Source organism: Bufo gargarizans, chromosome 8 (assembly GCF_014858855.1).
Source record: "Bufo gargarizans isolate SCDJY-AF-19 chromosome 8, ASM1485885v1, whole genome shotgun sequence".
NCBI classification, from domain to species: domain Eukaryota; kingdom Metazoa; phylum Chordata; class Amphibia; order Anura; family Bufonidae; genus Bufo; species Bufo gargarizans.
The window spans coordinates 48,626,943-48,649,665 of record NC_058087.1 but is presented as its reverse complement, the minus strand read 5'-3'; the positions used below and the strand labels follow the sequence as shown (position 1 = coordinate 48,649,665).

The following is a 22,723-nucleotide window of genomic DNA, read 5'->3' as shown; positions in this document are numbered from 1 at the left end:
CCAGAATTTTCATTTCGGTGCACCCCTAACAAATATGCATAATACTTATTGAATTTGTCTGCAAATTAAAAGTGTAATTTATATGTTAAGGGTAACAATAAACATTTAGAAACGCTCAGTGAGGATAGCATAGTAGAGGTGACAGGTTCCCTTTAAGGGACAATTGTTCCATCACCTAGTCATAGCTATGAATGGTCCACTCTCTGGTGGGTCAGCTTGAACCTTTGTCACTTGTCCTAGAAGTATTATTCAGACACCACTACAAAGCACTGGATTTTGGCACTGTGTGCACTGGTACAGTATGTGTTTGCGATATACCACTATGATGTAGTCATTATATGGCAGTATAATTCGGGCACTCTATGCTGGTAATGTTGAAAATGTTAAGATTTAGACGGTATCGGAGAGAAATAGAAGCCTTTAATATTTTTGGCCAAAGAACCATCAAAGTTCTATTTCCATCACTGCAAAGGGTTCAACATGCTAGCCAAGGCTGGTTTCACACTGCCGGCAGGAGTTCTGGCAGGCTGATCCGGCAGAGCTCTCTGGATCTGGCATTGCCGGACGGTACTGGAATGCCCGCCAATCCTATTGACTATAATGGAGATCCAGCCACTACTAGGCAAATATGACGGGATTTAGCCAGACAAATACAGCTGCCGGAAGTGTGATGTCAATGGTCAATACCTTGTACCTACCCAGAAAGCTTCCTTGCTCTCTAATATGCACATCATTGTGCAAGACTGTCCCAACTTCTGAGGTGAGTCTCCAATGCAAAGTCCTCAATCCGCTAGTCCCAGTGAATGGCGTTTTCCTGGTCCGCTAACCCTACCTATTAAAGCAGCATGCGACTTAGTGGCTTAAGTTCAGCCTAGTGGTCATGACTTCAGTGCTAGGGTTGTCGGCCTAAATAAAAACAGGGCAACGTTAATTTTTAAAAAATTTCCAGCGCTTGTCTGGGCTCCCTCTAGGTCAGTGATGGCAAACTGTTTAGAGACCGAGGGTCCAAAGCGCAACCCTACAACCCACTTATTTATCGTAAAGTGCCAACACGGCAATTTAACCTGAGTACTACAGTCCAATATAGTATATCTTCCATGTACTTTATCATTTAGCTATAATAGCCTGCCTGCAAGGGGTTCTCTAATGTGTCACCTATTCCTCAAAAGAATAGTTTTCAAACTGGTAAAAGGATATCAGCATTAGGCTAAACAGGTCTGACAAATGAGGTCCTATCACTTACCAAAAGCGAGGGTCACTAGACATACAGTGATTGAGGCTCCGGTGGGCGAGAGCTTTCTTCTTATTCAGGACAAATTCCTGCAACTTCATTTTGACTTCAGTGCTTGCAACGGCGCCTGCAAATAATGTGCAAGAACTGAAACCATGAATCGTGAACCTGCATCTGAACAAGCAATTTAACAGCAACGCAATCAGTACGCCCCATTCTAAACGAGCACAAGAAAAGTAGTCAGAAATAAAAGGGACGGTCAGAGGATTAAAAACAAAAAACATGGCTTCTTTCTTGTCCATGGGTTGTATCTGGTATTGCAGCTCAGCTCTACTGAAGTAAATGGGAATGAGCTGTAATGCCACACCCAACCTGTGGACAGGTGTGGTGCTGTTTTTCAAAGAAAGTAGCCATGTATTCGCAATCTTGAACAACCCCTTTAATAAAACAAGGCAAACAATATGTAAGCAACAAGCAATAATAAGCATAACCAACAATCATACTGTCTCATCCTAACAACCACTTTCCATATTCCCGGTTAGGTCCATATACAGTTGTAATATCACCTTCCTCCAAGAAGAGTCCCCTAATGAATCAGGACTCAAGGGGGCAGTATAGGGATTGTGTAGGGTGCAACTAGGGATAGGTTCCAGGGTTTCCCCTAACAGAGTGACCTGTAACATTAGGATATCTAGGCTGCAGGTTAGGGCCAGGAGGTCCCTCATCTTTCCTACCCTACCGTACCAGTAAAGCCAGTTTTAATATCCAACATGCATTCCCCTACTGCACCCACAGTTTTTACCTATGGTTCATACCTAACCAGATTCTAGTCCTTTTTTTTTTACCTTTGCTCCCACATTTCCACTGCGGGTGAATGAAACTTGACTACATCTTCCCCCAGCAAAATCATCTGCTTGCGGGGGTATAAGGCCACCTGCACACATCGCGGAATAAGTTTGTTTTTTTCCATGCAGATTCCTATGCAGAAAAACCGTGGTGAATTACAGCACCAGTAAAGTGTATGAGATTACACAAATCTCATGGACACTTTGCAGTTTTTTTTTCTGTGCGGAAATTAACCTGCCTAATGGATTTCCAAATCTGCTGCATGCCAATTATGCTTTTATATAATTTTTAGCTGCGGATTTCACCCTTTACAATGGAAGGGTGAAATATGCTGCAAATCTGCATCAAATCCGCACCAAAAACTGCTGTTAGACATGGTGGATTTTGGTGCGGATATGCTGTAAGAAACGCACATAAATCTGCATGGAAATTCGTGTGGATCATCCGCACCCGGCATTGCTAGTGGAACAGCATTTTCTTATTCCATGACCCCCATTTCTGTCATCTTTGCACGTTGATCAAGACGATGCCATCAATTAATAAGGTTTCTCCCATGAATACACCGGTCTCGTAAACCACGTGTTCGGTGTATTCTCTATCATTCCTTTTCCTAAGCGCAATAATTTGTTGGGACACTTTGGCCAATTCAAAAGCAGACCTGTCCACGTACTGTGCTGCCCTTACACAGGGCAGCAGAGTCTGATGGCAGATCCCCTTGAAGGAGCCTAATACTGAGGTGGAAGAATGGGGCCTACACAAGCCAGTCTGTAATCTCCTGGCACACAGCTTTGCATCTTGAAACCTCAATCTGTCGGCTACTCACTTTCTTTTCCCTTCTCTTTATTCTTTAGCTGCATGAGTTTTTGTTCCCGTTGCTGTTTTTCCATCTCTTGCTCCTGCCGATGTTGCTCCAGTTTCCTCTGGTGCTCCAGAAGCTCCTGCTGATGTTTCATAGCAAGAAGCTCTTGTTGCTGCTGTTAAGTGACACCCCAATCGGGTTAGTGACCAATCAATATCATCAGAACGCTCTCGGGAGTGCAACTCATTGATTAGCCATCTCTTACCTTTACATGCTCGTGTAATTGGGCTTCGTGTTGTCTGGACAACTGCTCATGTTGCCTCTGAAACTCTGCTATGAGAAGCTGCCGCTGGATTTGCTGCTTCTGCTTCAGTGCCAGTAGTTCTTGCTGCAGCTGCTGCTCCCTCCCGATGCCATCTGACCCAGAGATGGGATATTGGGGATCCAGTCGAAGGTCCATAGGAAGAGTGCCGGAAGCCACTTGGAGTGGCAATGCAGCACTTACATCAACTGTAGGGAAAAAAGAGAAAACAAGACTGCATGAAGACCCCGAATCTCCCCCAAATTTATGACCAAATTATCAGATCAGTTGTAACCACTCCATCTTTCAGACCTCCAAGGCATTAGCTCAGGACATTAGGATTTTACCATGAATCCACGAAATATTTGTGCTGTAGCACTTGTCTGATGTCGGCTGCCATGTACGATGTTCCCCTTTATAGAGAACACGGCATGTCCAATATTGCATCACAATTAAGGCTGGGGTTACATGGAGACATGTCTCAAAAAGGTCTTGTGACTATGTCAGAGCTGCAAAATATAGCCGAGACTGTAAAAAAATAAAAAGCAAAAAAAAAAAAAAAAAAAAAAAAAAACACGGAAAAATTTCAGAAAGGTTGCACACATGAGAGGATAAATATAACAAAACTGCGTGCAACTTTCAACGAAAAATCCAACAGGGGTGGACAGTCGTGCCAAGATGCAGCGCCGCACCATAGACAAAAATCACATGCGATGGTGCAATGTGACATGGCGATCTTCATGTCGCCATCCAAGCCAGATGCTCAACCGTGAAAAACAAAGAACCTACCCAATGAAAAACACAATGAAACCAAACAAAATCGTATTTGCTACAAGAACTTTGCGCTTGGTGCCAAGCTGAAGATTCCAGCGTGTCTGTTCTCTGCAAGATGCCAGTAGAACCGGTTGGGACTATTGGCAGAAAAAGTGTTAATGAGAGGAAGTGAAGCCATTGCAGCATGCTGTCCATGTGGAGGATGAGATCAAAGCTGGAAGGCTCCACTAGATGCCAGGAGAAAGTTCACAAAATTATAGGCATTATAAGGGCACGCAGCTGCATAGACATGATGCACAATCAGAAACCATTGTGTTCAGCAGTTGATGCGTCACTTGTGACTCTCGTTCACCAAGCACCCCGAAGAGTAAACTTGTTAGAAAGAGTTGACAGGAAGGCGGGGGTGGGTCAGGCATGTCAGCGGGGGGACTTTGACACTGAGCCCTCCTGAAAACAAAGCCAGCTTCTCTTTTTCCCAGGGGGAGCTCCCCCCAGCTCCTAGTCCCCAAAGCTGCTCTGTTGGGTTGATCTCCCGAGGCTTACGAAAGTAGTTGGAGTGGTGACGTTAACGGGCACACAAAGGATGTATTCAGCATAGCGAAGGGAGCCTTCCGCAGTGTACCATTATAATAGGGCCCATTTCCCCACACCGACTCTTCCCACAATCCAAGACACAGCGGCCTCTCAAGGAAGGATGCTGATGCAGTTGGTGGTTTCTGGGAAACTTAATATGGGAAGAAGTGAAGAACTGAATGGAGACAAAACATCAGTTATCAAAAGTAAATGACCCAAAAACCGTACAAGAGTATGAGAGCAGTGCTGCCTTAGGGAAACAGTCAACATGGAAGCTCGCAAAATAAGTATTCGTTCTGCGGTATGTGCAATGTAACAGATGTGAGAACACGTCACAGGTTACACACATGCAATACAACTGAACTGCACAAATTTTAAGGACATTGTCAGCAGATTTGTAGCTATGACACTGGGTGACCTGTTACATGTGCACTTGGCAGCTGAAGGCATCTGTGTTAGTCCCATGTTCATATGTGCCCGCATTGCTGAGAAAAAGTACGTTTTAATATATGCAAATGAGCCTCTAGGAGCAACAGGGGTGTTGCCATTACACCTAGAGGCTCTGCTCTCTCTGCAGCTGCCGAATTCTCTGCTCCTAGAAGCTCATTTGCATATATTAAAACTTCATTTTATTTTGCAATACGGGCACATATGAACATGGGACCAATACGGATGCCTTCACCCACCAAGTGCACATGTAACAGGTCAGCCAGTGTCATAGGTACAGATCTGCTGACAGATGCCCTTTAAGAACACTAAAACACAGTCTTGCATAACTAAAGAGACTTAGTGCCAAGTTTTACACCTATAAGTCTTATCTGTGGAGTCTGACCACTGAACGCAGACCATGCTGCCCTTCTATCAATCTGTGGGACCGCTGAAGAGGAGTATGGCGCTCGGCAATTTCTGGCAGTGTCATGAAGATGAATGGAGCAGCAGTGCACATGCTTGACCACTGCTCTGTTCATAGTCTGTGGGAGTCCCAGTGGTCAACCCTGTCCTCCATCCTGTGGAGAGGGAGAAGTTTAAAGGGACATTTAAATTGGGCAATGATGGGCCACATGACGAATGGACACTAATTTGTTACTGAACACAACAGTTATGCGCAAAAAAGGAATAGCCGAATAGGATACAAACTGTACGGGGGCGAGCAATCTATTGTCCAAACATACTGACAATAATTGCATCCTGTAAGAGGCAGTAAACGGCAAACAACTTGCTAAATTGTCAATTGCCGCTCGCCACGTGCTGTCTACCTGTGCAAATATGTCCTTGTATGGGTTCACACATGCAGCTGTTTTGAGCCAAAACACAGACATGTATGTGAAAGAAGATGTATCAGCCTTTCTTTACACTGGCTGAGCGACGTCATGTTCATCAGTCACGTGGCCTAGGCAGAGACGGAGCAGAGATGTGATAACAAGCACAGCCGCCATCAAATGTACGGCGCTGTGCTTGGTGAGCTGGGAGAAGGCCATGGCACTACTGCCAGTGCCTTCTCAAACCGCTGACCATCAGGGGTCCTGGGTGTCAGACCTCCCCCCATCAGATACTGATGACATATCAAGAGGATCAGTAAAAATATCTAAAAAAAATTATAAACTTTTGAAGGCTATGGACATCTTTTTGTTTTTTTGCATTCTACTTATTTTGGGCTAAAAATTATTTTCAACAATTGGTTTTCTACAGTTTTCAGTTTCACTGCACTTCGAAGTGAATCCATCAGAGAGCTGCTCCGATGGCTCGATCTTAAGCCCTTATCTTTACTTTCCTAACAGCTCATAAACATTAATTTAAAGAGGACTTGTCACCACTCCCGACATGCCTTATTTAATAGCTTCGTGCATTCCCCACGTACTAACAATTCTAAAGCATCTGTTCTTATGGCTCTATATGTTGTGCCATTCCTTTATTATTTGCAGTATAAGATATGAATGAATTGCTTTCAGCCTTCCGTAAGGGTACAGAGGGGAGGTAACCAGTTGGGGGGGTGTACCTGCACAGCCTGACTCTATCCAATCAGTGCTGCCATTCTCAGACTGTGCAGGTACACCCCCAACTGGTTACCTCCCCTCTGTACCCTTACTGAAGGCTAATAGCAATTGATTCATAACTTCAAGTGCAAATAAAGGAATGACACAACATAGAGCCATACGAATAGATGCTTCAGAATTGTTATTACATGGGGAATGCATGAAGCTATTAAAACAGGCATGTCAGGAGTGGTGAAAGTTCCTCTTTAAGCTAAATTCTTATCAAATTGCTAAGAATTTAGCTTAAACGAGTGTTTATGAGTTACCAGGGAACTAGAAATAAGCGCTACAGACCGAGCTGCAGAGGAAATCTCAGACAGATTCACCGAGAAGGAGACCTAACAGAGAAACCGAAGGCTATAAGGCTGGGTTCAGACCTGAGCGTTTTACAGCGCGTTCCTACGCGCTGTAAAACGCTCAACAAGGAGAAACCAATGATTCCCTATGGGAATGGTTCTCACCTGGGCGTTTTACAGATCTGTAAAACGCGCTGTAAAACGCCCGACGCCCCAAGAAGTACATGAGCTTCTTTCGGGCGTCTCGTCGCGCGTTCCCGTACATAGACTTTCGGGAACGCGCGACAATGGGCGTTCGCTTGTCTCTGTAATGCGCGATTGCAAAACGCCGGTACAATCGCGCATACAGAGCGCTCCTTTCAGAACGCTCAGGTCTGAACCCAGCGTCAAAGACAAACTGCAGAAAATTTTTACTCAAGACCAATTGAAAAATTTAATTCAAGCCCAAAATAAATAGAATCCAATAAAAATTTATTCCAAAAGGTGTCCATAACTTTTAATCATAAATGAATTAACTTTCCTGTTAATTTGGCACAGGGCGATGTTTGTTTCATGCCAGGTTACCAGTATTTGAGGACCATACATACGTACCAAACGTCCGCAATTGAACTCTGCAGTATGTGCACGGCAAGCTCCTATCTGACATGAATGGGACAGTTGCAAAAATGTATTCAATAAATAAATAAAAATTTATAGAGTGGTTTAATTGGCTGCTAACTTTTCACAACAAATAAAATTGTGTTATGCACCTAACCGAGGCTGGATTTCCAGAGTCCTACAAAAACTACAATCACACCAGCGTAGATAAGTTCGGTCTTAAAAGGGTTGTCTTATCTCAGACAATGGGGGTATATCGCTAGGAAAGTGGTGGCTGGAGGACTCCGGTCCGGCCACCACCAAGCGCTTTCCCCGTAGTACTGAATGGGAGCGCACCACGCATGACCGGCCACTGCACCCATTCATGGGCCCGACGAAGTTCTAGACTTCTCACATGAAACCCCTACCGGTTTCTCCTTCTTTCTAAGAGACATAGAACTAGAGTCTAGTAAGAAATACTACACTAGAAGATAAACGGAACGCACTCATTAGTAAAAATATGAGCACAGTAAAAGCCAGACTGTGGGGTTATTTCCGTCAGAGAAAGGCTGCGAGCTCAACCTGTTGTCACCGTATTGGTGTCATCGGAAGCTCATTCATGTCCCCGAAGCAGCCGCCCACTCCAGCCTGTCTTCTGCTTCCCTCATTAGACAGGATAACGTGTTCCAAAGATGCTCCGTATGGTGCTGCACGCCTCCGTCGGCAGGAAGGTGACTCACCACCGCTCGGCAGGTGAATCACACACCCTGGAGACACTCACAGATATGATCCCATCAAGAGCTTCTCCTGCCGCACACCGGTTCAAAACCCATAGACAGAAGCACAATTGGATAATATTTCTCTGCCCTGGGAACAGATGCAACCTGTGATCAAATGACAACTTCAAGTGCTGAGCACAGAGTTATTTCATGATCGGGCACAGGAAGCCATGAATTGCTTCACCTCTAGGCAAGGGTGGACAAGAAAAGCATCAATTTAGGAGCCAGCTTAAGCAAGAAGGTGATATGTGAGGATAAGTGGTGCCCAGTGATGGCACTCAATAAACTCATGATTTGCCTGGGTCAGGACGTGTCTGCTGTCAGCAAGTACCGGAACTACAATTAAGTGTGGATAAATGGGTCATTTTATAAGCTGGTAGCTGTCGATTAACAAATTCTTGCTACTTCTGACGCTTTTCTATCAAAGGCATGCCAGAGGATAGTATGGGTAGAGGTCTGGGCGATGGGCCACCACAGAGAACAAAGGAGGGTGCTAAGTGCCTATTCACCTCATAGATAACTCCAAACTAATGGCATCAGAACAACAACTGAGTTTTTTATAGTCCTTATAGTAATTTAGTTTGTAAGGGGGCATTCACAGGACCCTAAGTGTTTTGCGGGCCGCATAGAGCGATCCACAAAACACAAATACCGGCCACATGCACGTGACATCATAGTGCGGACCCACTGACTTCAATTGGTCAGTGGTTTGCATGTCGCAGTGAAGTATAAGACATGCCCTATCTTTTGCGGTGTGGCAGCTGATGGCATATTGGGGGGGCTGATGGCATGGAAGGAGCCTGATGAGTTTTTATAAAGGAAAACGTTCTTTTAATTAGTTTTTTTTTCTTATTAGAGCACTCGATTAATCGTTGGATGAATACTTGATTACTAAAATAATTAATAGCTGCAGTCCAACTTACAACAGATGGTAGATTAGCGGTCTATAGTTTCCAGGCTCTGTTTTTGACCCCTTTTTGAATATTGGCACCACATTTGCTAAGCGCCAATCCTGTGCGACAGATCCGGACATTATAGAGTCCTTAAATATCAGAAATAAGGGTCTGTCTATGACAATACTTAATGCTTTTAGGAAACAGGATTGGGTATGCCATCTGGATCCAGTGATTTGTCAATTTTAATCTTAAGACGCTGCTGCATTTCTTCCTGGGTATGACAGGCCACTTTTTTGGTACTATATTTTGGTGATAACAATCATAATTTTACAGCTTACAGTAAATTATAGCAATGCCTTAATATCAGTATACTGAGCTATAGACATGTATTACTTATAATCATCATTCATTATGGTTTTCTGGTTTGTCTGTAAAAAATGTTGGCTGTCCGGGATTTTGGGATAAGTTGTCCAGAAAAAAGAAAAAGAAATATTCTGGTTGGCAACTCTGGTTCCCGATGCAGTCCCTTCTAAACGTAGACACCATCCTGATGGAAATATAATCCATCTGGAAGGGGCCTTTTTGGTTCCTTTTCGTATATTTACACGTGCCCGAGGCCGTAGGCAAGTCCAACACGTATTATCTATAGGATCTGCAGCAGAATTCGGAGATATGTAGTTTGATGCCCTTGGATCCGATGAGAACGAGTCAGATTTTTAGGGGCTAAACCACTCGCTTTCCTGTGTGGAATCTGTTAATGAAGCAGTATACTACTTAGAACTCATGCACACGGCCGTGTTTTGAAGTCCGCAAATTGTGTATCAACAAAACGCGTATCCCGGCTGAGTACATGCCACCAATTATTTTGGTAGAAATATCCTATCCTTGTCAGCATCTTTAACGACCCCATTGAAATAAATGGTCCGCATCCCATCCGCAAAAAATGCAGGTCGGATGCGGACAGAAACTACGGCCGTGTGCATGAGCATTTATTCTCATGGATTTCATTTTCGGAGGTATGGAAAAAAAAAGTACACAAAAAATTTTATTTTATTTTTTCCTGGTACATGTGAATGGGTTACCAAAAAACTAAAACAAAAAAAAAAAAAAAAAAAAAAAAACACCCTCTCTCATGCACTGGATGTGAATTGTCAGCAGATGTGATAACGTGGGTGCCTTTAACAGAAAAGGAAAGTCATTCCAACATGGAAGTACCGTCCATAGCTCACTTCCATTACATTTCCAAAAAACTAAGAGGTTAATACTAATTCTATATAGCAGTAACGAAAATAGCAGGACAACTGCAGTCACAGTCGTCAGATACTCGCCTGATGAAAACACGATAGAGAATCGAGATTACGGTTTGGCAGGGAAAGTGCGCTGGCACAGAAAAATAATAGCAATCAAAAAACCAATCTGGTCATAGTAAGCTTATCTGGGGTCAAAGTAACCTCGCCAAGAAGATATGTCAGTCATTGATAGCGTTAAATAAAGTCTCTTGCTATTTCACAAACGTATCAGATCTCTCCCTTTATAAATTCCTTCATGCAGTCCGGGTCACCACGCACGCCATTGCATTGTTATTTTTAGGTCCCAAATTCTGCGCCAGTGAATGGTGTCGGCCTTGAAAAAACAAAACCCTTTTCTCGTCTGGTCTGCTTAGCCTGTATCTTTCAGGTTGAGTGGTAATCTTTGTGTAGGGCAGCAGTGTTGTACTCGAGTGTGTCCTACATGCCATGTGCAACTCATCCAAGAATTGCCATAGTGGAGGCTTATGGATGTACATGTTCATTTAAAGAAACGCCTTCCATATGTTGCATATCATTCAGTGGTTGTACAAACCGTATTATGTCTATATCCAGTGGCTGCGACCACTTCATTCTACTTTATTGTACTGGATCCTGCTATATTTTCTCGTTAAAAGATTTAATAAAAAACAATGGAATCAAAAAGAAACACCTTCCCGCTCCAGCCAAAAAAAAACAACGAAGAATACATGGTTCGGTGCGGGTGGCAAGTGAATGTTCGCACATCTGTCTTATAAGAAGTGGGAAGGAATTCATGTGAAAATTATCTCAGCAGGCGCACGTCAGCAGAACAATGCTAACGCAAATTTACGAATACTGTCTAATATAGTGTAAACCGACTAGGCGGTCTAAAAATGGGCCAGCTTCATCTTAGTTGGCTGAATCTGGATGACAAATGTGGCGTTCCTTTCGCGTGAACTGGAGCTGAGCTGAAGTACTCCAGGACGGCGCTGTGTGTTCCAGCTATATATACAGTTTACATCCGGAGCCACAGCTGATTAGCAGAGGTGATGGGAGTAGTCCCCTCCACCAACGGCTGCATACTGATGACCTATCTTAGCGATAAGTTAGTTTCGGAAAACACCTTTAATGTACAGAGTACGCAAGGAGCTCCTAGCTCCCCCTAGTGGTGGCCAAATACAAGCAGAATTTTATCATCATTCACAAGGGGTATATTCCCACCTTGGCCATGCATAGTTGTGAATCCAGAAGGTATTAGTGTAGTCTGCTAAATAACGGACATCACTGCAGGTCCTTAGGCAGGCTCTTAAACCGCTTTTTCAGTTTATGCCAACGAGAGATATTGATGGCATAAGTCTACCATCAGATGTGAAAGTCTACCAATGGAAAACCAAAAGCACATACAACTACCCTTACTAGCTTCTGGTCATTAAGCTCTGTTAAATAGCCCAATAGTTGGTACTCTTAATCGGTACCTCGAATTATACAGAAAAACAGCTATATTACAGACGTGCACAAAATAAGATGGAATAGTGGATTCTGCTTCCAAATAGAAGCGAGGACCACAGCCACGGATTTCAGGAAAATCTGCATCAAAAATATGCACGTGAAACTCCAACTTGTGACGCACATTTGCATGTGGATTTTGCACACAGATTAGCTCCACTCAACTTTAATGGTGCCCAGTTTCATCTATTCAGCTCAGAATCTGTCCATGGAGCATAGAATAAAAAAACTATTCATATGCATTGCTGGCAGAGTTGCAGGGGATTCTCTCTGGATTCTGGAACAGAATATGTGCATAAATCCAGACATACTCCACAATGTTGGAACAAGACCTTAACATTTTAGGCCTCGTGCACTTGACAAAACTGTGGGTCCGTGTCTGATGCGCATTTTCTGGGAATCACATGTGGAACCATTCATTTCCATGGAATGAGTGGAAAGGCCTCTTACACATTCAGTGATCAGAAATGTATATTCATGGGATCGTTCACTTGGCTGATCACCGCCCTTACCAACACTCCACCATCAGTTGACTATTGTGCGTTTGTGCATTAAAGTAGCTTTACACAGCCCGCTTGTTAGCGATTATGAAGGGGTAATGGGCAGCCGATTACCCGATGAAAGGGCGAAACCCTCGTTCATCGGGAAATATGATAGTTTGTGAGGTCGCCTAAATAGCTGTTCGCTGGCACAGATCGTGCCGTCTAAACAGCCTCTGCTTTCGGAAAACGAGTATGGGGACGAGCGATGGCCTTCTGATCATTTCTCCCCATACTGTGGAGGAGACCGCTGCATGTAAATACAGTGGTCTCCTCCACTTACTAGCAGGGACGCTTCCTTCTCGACAGCTTGCAGCGGTTTTGTGTCCAGTCACAATATGGAACACTACTGGAATGGAATGCATCCTCAATGGAGCATGACCCATTCAGAATACATTGGCCCTTAACGGAACTATTTTGGCCCAGTTTTGATAATGCAGGATCTCAAAACTGGAATGCCAAAACGCTGGTGTGAAAGTAGCCTAATGCAGATTTTTTTCGAGCAATCGCAGTCGATTTGCCACAAATTTCTCTCTCAATTGCAAAGGGTTAATTCCCGGCAGATATCTGGTACATAAATTGATAGGGTGTGGATTTAAAGTGTCACTGTACTTTCACACAATTTAATTTCATTTAATAGAGAAGGGTGTAAATTTCTATATCACGTCATTTGAAAAATCTGCCTGCATCCACCTGAAAAAAATCTGTAAAGTCATGGCCACTAGGGGTCTCACTTCCATCTAAGTTGCAGTCCACTGCCTGTTGTCAGGCAAGATCTGTCCCTGGTAATAGAGACTGAGAAGACAGTTCACAGGAAGTGGGAGCGTGTCAGAGTTAGCTGAGCTTCTGAGCCAGATAAAAGAACTGTTTCTACACAGCTTGTGATCACCACAAGAGCCTCCTGCTTTTAGTTAAGTGTGATTTATCACTCCTTATGTGTTCTATGAGCTCCGGAGCTGAAAACATAGTGGGAAGTAAGGGAAAGGATGTCACAGTAGTACAGGGCTGGCAGAAGGGAGAGGCCCCTTGCTTCTGAGTGAAATCAATCTAGCTGTGCAGCTGAAACAGGGAATAATATAACTGAAAAAAACACTATGGATGCCCATATATAACTGTTCCTTCAGAGTTATGATTGTACAAAGAGGCATAGCCATGCAAACCTTTTCTGAAAACCCAGGAATGCTTTAAAATCCTCACCGCATGTCAGGTTATGTGTGGATTCTGGTACAGACATTTTCTACAGTGTGGATTAGATGTGGGAAAGGCAAGATCACCAATGTATAAGAAACCACAATTAAATGGGAATATGACAGGACTCCCTGGCTACTTATACCAATCTCAACCGATTTCTATTAATAAATGGATAAGTACCCATAGAGAAATAGATTCGGGTTACAGAAATTCTACATAATGCCCACATTCAAACATCTACTAGGCAGTCTTAACAGTTGCCTCCAGCTGTTACCCTGAGGGGGGAGATAAGTTGCAGTTATGATTTAGAAATAGTCTCTCTTCAAGCTCTGAACCATCTTGAATTGCCGATCAAGCAAGGCATTTTTCTCTGTGGAAATGCTTAGAAATATGCCAAAGAGTCTCAATATCGCTGCTACCGGCAGCGTACACCGCTCGTACTCACCAGTGCTTGGCATGTGTTTGGCACGAGTCTGCGTTAGAAGCTCCACTGGTTGGTCCCGACCAGATATTCCATCTGCAGAGAAAAAGGAGAGGGTGTAAGATCTGCAGCTTTAAGTCACGGCATAAGAAAAGCAACCGACACAACAGCGATCTAGAGGAAGAAAAAGACTGAAAACGTATGAAAAAAAAAAGCTCACAAATCCTGTCTGAAGTCTAAGAGCAACCCTTGAGTGAATCTGAAGGGCTTGATCGCAAAAGAGATGACTCTAGGCCAGAGGTACCTTAGACGGAGGAGAGTGCAATGTGCCAAGGGTCTTGGAGAGGGTCGAAAATTCAGGGGAGCGTGAGGAGAGCCCCCTTCCCTAAGCTTGAGGTGTTTAAGGATTCAGCATATGAATTTCATGCAGTCTCGGTGGAACACCTGCCTCATCCAAATAATTCATATATGTTTATATAAAAAAAAAAAAAAAAGGATCTGGTTGTTTTGAATTTGGAGCGGAGGACCTGCGGTGAACGAGACCCCTCTAGGAGGAGGGGGGAAAGAAGCAGAAAAGGCTATTCATTCCGGGGCAGTTTGATGACAATACGGTGCAGCTGCCGACTGGAATAAAAACCCAGGAGGCGGAGGCTATAAATAGCTCAGAAAGACGGCGCAGGGAGCCGACAGATTAAAATGCAGGAGCACGCAGAGCGAGGAGAGCGCGCAGTTCCCAGGTCTTCAGAGAAGAAAAGACAGCCAGTGTAAAGGCGAGAAATAACATAAAGCTACAGGAGGAGGAGGAGGAAGAAATGGAGAGGACGGTGGGAAAATCAGTCTGTAAGCAGACCTCGTCTGGTCAGCAGCACTTTTATTCTGGGCATCTACATGTTAATGTTATGGGCGTCCAAGTAATGCTTTCAACTCCAGCCAGGGATCACGACCCCATCTTCACTTTCATACTGGTGTAAATATATGGACGTCTGGAGAGCACGGCTATACGACTAGAGGCGGCAACGCACCTGGTGTAGTAAAGGCAATTACAGTAGATCACCACCAAATGCTAATATGAAGCCTCCGGTCTAAGGACGGTATTACACTGGCCAATGGTCGGCCAAGATCATTGCTACCGGGCGTTAGTAGGAAAGCTCGTTAGAGATGATCTGGCTGTGTAATACAGTCCTAAAAGTGCCGCCAATTACCCTAAGAAGGAACACACACTTGGTTATCACGCAATCGCGATTTTTAGGCAGGCTTAAAAATCATTGCTTGGTGGCGACAGATCGTGCGGTCTCATCACACTCTGCTGTCGGCAAACAGTGATTCTGCATGGGGACGAGCGATGGCATTAGCCATCGCTTCTCCCCATACTGTGGAGGAGATTGCTGCATGTACTAGCAGTGGTCTCCTCCACCAATGAGCAGGAGATTGCTCGTTAAAACGCTTTATTCCCGACAAAATCTAATACAGCTCTAAAGGTGGATTTAGATGGGCAGAATGAATGTTCCCTATAACGCTGGTTTCCGACAATCTGTCCATGTAAAGGTGCGGCTGATCACCCGATGAACAAGCAAAACGCTCGTTCATCAGGTGAAACTGTCCTTAGTGCAGGCACCTAAATTATCGTTTCCGGACAGCAGATCATGCGGTCTACACAGCGATCTGCTGCCCAGAAACAATGCAGCTTGAGTGATTGCAATAGCGACCGCACGTCCTCATACTGGGGAGGTGATCACTGCATGTAAATGCAGGGCTTCACCTTCACTTAATGAGCAGGCAACTGTCGGGAAGGTAAGCTTCCTTCCAAACAAAATCTGCTGCTGCTCGGCGCCTTTAGGCCTCCTGCGTGTTTTGGTCCACATCCGAGCCGCAGCTTTGGCGGCTCGGATGCGGACCCATCCGTTGCTTTCTTCCGTGGCCCGCAAAAAAATATAACCTGTCTATAGGCAGTTATATTAAAGGCTGTCCGTGCCGTTCCGCAAATTGCTGGACGCACACGGACGCCATCACTGCGGATCAGTGATTTGCGGATCGCAAAATACACAACGGTCATGTGCAGGTAGCCTTAGAATTATCGAGGAAAAAAATATGGCTGCACTTTTGCCAGGTAAATTACATTTGTTTCACTTGTAAAAACTGCAACAGCAAATAGAAGCGATAAAATGTTGGTCCAGCACCAGGATATTGAGAAATCACATTAAACAAATTCCTGTACCGCACTGCCAGACACCGTTTCTATCATAAAGTTGATACCAGGGGTGTGTCCCTACACAGTGACACTGGAGGCAATGATAGGTCAGTTTCAGACTGTGCAAGGACAAGCCCCAAATGGTAACACCCATCAGGACCTTCACTGCAAACTGCTAGCAATTCATTCATAACTTCCAGCAGAAATAGTAAAGGAATTGCATATCCGAGTCAATAGAATAGATGCTCCAGAATGGACATTACAAGGGGGATAAAAGTAGTTTCTAAAACAGACAATGTCAGGCGAGGTGACAGCTTTTCTTTAAGCTCCGGATGCAGCATCACATACGAATAACCCCATCGTTTTACCCGATTTTCCATTGTAAGCAGCACATTTTCAACTACTCTCCTGTCTGGTTGGGTCTCATTAGCATAGGGTTCGTTCATACCTCTGGTGTGTGTTGAGCAGAGGAACAGACTGACGAAGTACACCGGCATAACCGGACACCGCTGGGCACTATAATGTGATCCAGTGTGTTTACCGCATAAATGGCGGCTTTCTGCTGGAGAAATACAGCTGCATGTATTTATGTGGGAAATACGCCGGATCCCATTATAGTGAATGGGGATCCGGTGGTGCCAGGCTATGTTGGATACGGTAACTCCGGTAGTCTGTTCCTCTGCCAGAACAGACTACCAGAGTACACACCAGATATGTGAACCTAGCCTTATCGGGAGACTCATGGTTCATGAATACAACTTAAGAACTACAGTGAAGACTGACACTTGGGCACAACAATGGCTGTGCGAAAAGGAAAGGAACAGATATTTGCCAAATCAACCTCTTTCAGCCATGGTAAGACAGAGTCACATTTGTTGTAGAAAGTTCTGCAATCAAAAATCAGTCCCATTTACTTGAATAGGATCGGTATGGCGGCGGTGCCGAAATCCGGTGACATCACATGAATTCTAAATAACAATACCGCTGCGAATTACTGCAGGGACATTGTGCTGATAACATTTCTGCGCAAGTTCTTATGAAAATTGGAAAATCACGGGCAGAACCTTAATAAATGCATTCAGCCGAGTGCGGTGATGACCCGCACAAGCAGGGCAGGACCCACAACCACCTGCCTCGTCCCGGGCGCAGGCCGCTGCAGTGGATGTCTCTTTCTGGAGGCTGTGATCTCCGCATCGCTCGGGCGGAAGCTGCTCTGCTATTTATAGAGATCCCCACAGACTGGACATCACGTGCTCCCTGATGGCATTTTAATAAGCCTTGCATCAGAATACAACCTGCTTCGTAATGCAGAAAAAAGCTTTTCACATATAGGGCACAGCTGGCGCGAGGATAACACTCTACCTCATGTGCACGGTGAAGAGCCTCAGTCCAAAAATACATCTGCAGCTTTTCTATTTTTACCCGCGGATAAATCTCCTGTGGACGCGTATCAGGAATTTCCTTATAGCACACGTGGGGCGGTCTTCTGCGTCGTCGCTTGGTTCAGGATCTGAGACATCTCAGACACAATGAAGGGAGCCTGATGCAACTGCAGCCCCGAGACAGACTGCACCCGCTCACCTAGCGCGTGTAAAACGGTGCAGAGAGGGAATAAAGCGTCCGGAATATCCGAGAGTTAACACAACTAACAATGCATGGGCACAATGGGATTGATGGCAGAACAAACGTGCCCCAAAACCCTTCGGAACTAGCCACGCACATGACTGTATTTTTGGTCAGCATCCCATCTGCACTTTTTTTGCGGATTGGATGTGGACCCATTCACTTAAATGGGGCCCCAAAGGATGTGGACAGCGCACAGTGTGTTGTCCGCATCTGTATGTCTGTTCCGCAGCCCCAGAAAAAAGATTAGTGTCCGTTTTGCGAACAAAAATACACATTGTTCCAATAGGTCCACAAAAAATAAAAATTATATATTTTTTTTTTTTACAAAATCTTCGTCTTGCAGAGTGCATAATACATATGGTTGTGGAAATGCACCCTAAAAGCGAAAGGTAACTCTTTCATACAATACACATTTCCTTAAAGGAGTCATCCCTTGAGTAATGCAAAACGTGAAAACCACACAGTACACAACAGTCTCTTTCTAACAAACGTAGAACCAGCCCTGTACCTCCCATGGATCCAGAGATCTGCCCATTTGTTGCTGCAATTGTTCTACTAGATGGAGCTGGCATCTCGGGGGAAGGGAACTTTCTCAGGGGGGAATGTCCTTTCTGCTGCAGCTGGAGACAGCTGAAGGATGGAACTGAGCCTGTACTTCCATCTCCGTTTTTATTTATTTTTTATTAGCCCCATAGAATGGAGTGGCATGGGCACCTGCCTGGAAGCCGATCCATTGAAATACCTTCCTGCTGCACTCTACAGCAGATCCGCAAAATACAGTGGTGTGCATGACGCCCAGTTTTCAGATTAAAGGGATTCTGTCACCTGGATTTTAGTGACAGAGCTTTTAACATCAGTCTGCTCGTTTTGTATTAAAATATACTAGTATTACTACGCTAAGTGTTGTCCTTTGTCTAGAAAACCACTTTTATTATGGTAATTACCTGAGTAAGGTGCCCAAGGGGCTGTTCCTCCGGCGGTTGGTGCCCAGCCGCGCCCCTTCTCCTGGAGCCCAGCACCGCCCCACTGCTAATTTATTCACTCCTCATTGCCGGCTGGCGCATGTGCAGTGCGTCCCATGAGGCAGATTCCAGGCGCTGACATGTGTATCCACGGAATGCGTTTGCGCAAGCTTATGGCTCAGCGAACGCATTCCGTGGATACACAGGTCAGCGCCTGGAATCTGCCTCATGGGACGCACTGCACATGCGCCAGCCAGCAATGAGGAGTGAATAAATTAGCAGTGGGGCGGTGCTGGGCTCCGGGAGAAGGGACGTGTCTGGGTACCAATGGCCGGAGGGACAGCCCCTTGGGCACCTTACTCAGGTAATTATCATATTAATAAAAGCTATTTTCTAGACAAAAGGACAACACGTAGGGTAGTAATACTAGTATATTTTAATACAAAACGAGCAGACTGATGATGCTAAAAGCTCTGTCACTAAAATCCAGGTGACAGAATCCCTTTAAGGCAAGATTCCTGGTGCAAAGATGGAATGGTGGTGATGATTTCAGTTCTGATCTCTACAGACCTGTAGAAGCAACGAGGGAGAATAGTAAAGGCTGTAAGTCAGGATCAGCACAAGATAAGGCATGGATTTACCAAGTTAACAAAACATTTAATGACTTAACTTCAACCACTTGGCACATGACAATCCTACCTGAACATCAGGTTCAGAAGGAAGCAGACCAGGAGAACGTCAGAGATCTTATACATAAAAGTAAGGTTCTGTTCACATCACATTTGAGCCTTACGTTTGCCCTTTATATAGGGAAAGTGCCCAGTGTATAACAATTCACCCCACAGAGGCCAATTTAACTTTACCTTTCTGAATGCACAGGCAACCCACAAGAAAAAAAAAAAATGAATACCGCCTAGTGGACTCTGGCCCGGATTTACTAATCCTATAGATGGCGTAATGCACCAGATTTATCACAGGGGCTCAGGCTGGATTTTCATGCCAGGATTGTGGTGATTTTAGAACAAAATGGTGCATCTAAGGCCTCACCCCCTTGTCAAGCATATGAGAAAAAAAAAGTGTAGAAGCCCAAGATGCGCCAAATTGCACCACTTTTTAGACAGATTTTAGGCGCAGACAAATTCACAAAGGCTCATACACATTTGTGGTCCCCAATGCACGGGCACCATCCGTGAGGCTGCGGTGACGGATCCAGACACATTCAACTTGAACGGGGCTGTGATCTGCCCACACCACAAAAAAAAAAAAAAAAAAAAATGTATAAAAATAGAGCAAGTTTTATTTTTTTGCGGTGTGGAGGCACGGAGAGGAACCCCACGGAAGCGCTCCGTAGTGCTTCTGTGCCTCCGTTCCAGATCGCACCTTCCAGATTGCGGACCTCTTCAAGTGATACGGTGTGCACACACAGCCGGTGCCCGCATATGGCGGACCCGCTGTTTGCCAATACACCTGGCGTCAACGCCCGACGGAAGGCTCAGATGTGATGTGAACAGCGGCCTAAGATTTTACCGGATGGGAGATAGTCAAGGAAACTGAATTTTCACTTTCTGCCCGGAGTTACTCTTTAACTAACACACCGTCATCGGTTTAAACAAGTACCTTTCAAATACGTGTAATCTGGCGCATACATTTGCATAAATCCTCAGTAAAAAAGGCCACTGTGAAGGTGTTATCCATGGCAACACATACACAGGCAAATTAAAACGTCTGAAGGAAGGAAGAAAAAAAGGGGGGGGGGGGACTTTTTTTTACAAAGTATTTGCTAAAGAGGAAAAAAAAGAGGGAAAGGGTGACAAGGCAATGAATGCCCTCCGCCCAAGAATAGGCGTCTCAATGAGTTCTGATTAATCAGAGCATTCACCACGCGTTTAGACAGAGGTTTCAATGAATCTAGCCGCTAAATTTCTGACAGAAAAGAGAAAGAAATCCACCATGTTCATTACTAGCTATTCACGGCTTTCATCTAAGAGAAGTAAAATGCTGTAATTGAGCAGCTGGGAGTATTATCCACCGCACCGGGAGGAGAATCCTGCGAGAGACGGCAAGGCAGCGGCAAGAGACGCCCGAGCGGTCACCTGTGTGCTGAAAACATGCATATGTACAAAGGGTCTACTCACAACGAGGGTCATTTATGAAAGCTAGTCTGGTGTAAAAATAGTCACAAAGGGCATTTTTCTGCAACTATTTTAACCTTTGTGCGTTAAAATGGGTGGGATTGGGGTGGAATGGGGACCAGAACTTCAGCCGCCGGCAAATTTACTAGTTTTTATTTATTTTTTGCCAGGAAACAGGTGAAAAAGTAGACAAAAAAAAAAAAACTACGCCAGCCAGGGGCAACTAAAACTGGACTAAAAGGACGTTACAGATGCATGCAGGGTTTGGCCAAGCTTGCATGTGTTCTCAATGAAGAGAGGGGACTAAGGCACAGCTAGGAACATCAGCTTGTGCCCAATCCTTTGTCCAATGGAGATATTAAAATTCAGCATGCCGATTATTCTTTCAACCCCCATAGGAGAGTCAATCGGTCCCACCCCTCTTTCCTACAGTGTGAAAGCACGGCCACCACTGATTGATTGCAGGGTGGTCGTAACCATGGAAACGAGCGAAAAATGAATCCAGCCAGCAAAGGAAGCAATATGGATAGTAACAATACATTAGTAAGTGGCTTGTATTAAGTCCAGGACCCCCAATGAAGAGATTGGTATAGTGAGCAAACGCCTGAACTGCTGCTCCATCAGGACTGGGGAACGGGTCCTCGTTCTTGGGATCGGTAGGCGTTCCAGCAGTCTGATCCCCACTGATCAGTTAGTCATCCCCTATCCCATGGGGGATTATTAATCATGGCACAGCCCCTCCATTTCTTACCGCCTATGTATTCTGAGAGGACATCAGATGGAGGCTTTGGTGATCTTGTCAAAGTAGTTATCCGGGTGTTTAAGACTGATGGCTTAAGCCCAAGTTGTCCTTCGGATGCAGACCTATTCATTTCAATGGGGCCACAAAAAGCAGACAGCACAAAAAAACAAAAAAAAAAAAAAAACAACATGTCCTCTTCTTGTCCGTTTTGCGGATAGGTAGAGGACATTTCCACAGAAGGGAGAAAGAAAATGGAGGCAAGCACATGTCCGTGCTGTGAGGATCCGCAGTTTGAGGACTGCAAAACACATAAGGCTTTAACTTTATCCCTCTGGCACATCAGCCGTTTGAAGTGGCGGTGATGCTTGTGCGAGTGCTGCGGCCTCATAGTTTGCAATACGGACAGATTTCAATACCCTTGTGCAGGGGTCAGCAACCTTCGGCACTCCAGGTGTGGTGAAAGTGCGACTCCCAGCATGCACACTTGCTTGGCTGTTCTCAGAACTCCCATAGAAGTGAGTGGAGCATGCTGGGAGTTGTAGTTTCACAACAGCTGGAGTGCCGGAGGTTGCAGATCCCTGCCCTTGTGTGAAGAACCCATGAAAGGGAACACTGGTGGATAGATCACATTGCTGAGGCAAGCAATACCACGTCACCTACAACACATGCACTGCTGCAGCGGCCCCGGGCCAAGTCTGATTAAGCACTGCTGTACGTAGTGATGAAATATGGCGACCTGTGGAAAATCAAGCACTTATCACATTACTGCAAAACAGGAAACACTGAGGAATTCTCTGTATGGAGAACTAGCCTACAAAGAGCAAAGCCAAAAACCAAGCAAGGAAAGGCAAAGCTGCAGCATAAGTAATATTTGCTCTGAGAGACCGGACACGTCCTGAAATATTAGCAAGTGTCTAATGTACAACAACAACAAAAAAAACTCAGCCCTAAACTCAAAGCCTCGAAATCATAACAGTCCTGTGATTCATTTCAATATATCTCTACATAGAGGTTAGAGTACCCCTGGCTTCCTTTACACAGCCA

General features: G+C 44.8%; 1 protein-coding gene across 3 annotated transcripts in view; it reads right to left on the bottom strand.

Moving 5' to 3' along the window:
- HDAC4 (histone deacetylase 4) overlaps positions 1–22,723 on the bottom strand; it is a 176,608-nt gene that overhangs the window by 47,605 nt on the left and 106,280 nt on the right. For 2 of the 3 annotated variants that reach the window (XM_044302919.1, XM_044302921.1), the window contains 4 exons: positions 14,054–14,125; positions 3,142–3,386; positions 2,901–3,051; positions 1,244–1,358 (listed from right to left, as the gene is read on the bottom strand). In XM_044302919.1, the coding sequence (XP_044158854.1) occupies positions 1,244–1,358; positions 2,901–3,051; positions 3,142–3,386; positions 14,054–14,125 (583 nt within the window). The remainder of the gene's footprint in view (positions 1–1,243; positions 1,359–2,900; positions 3,052–3,141; positions 3,387–14,053; positions 14,126–22,723) is intronic. The other variant, XM_044302920.1, reaches the window with a different exon arrangement.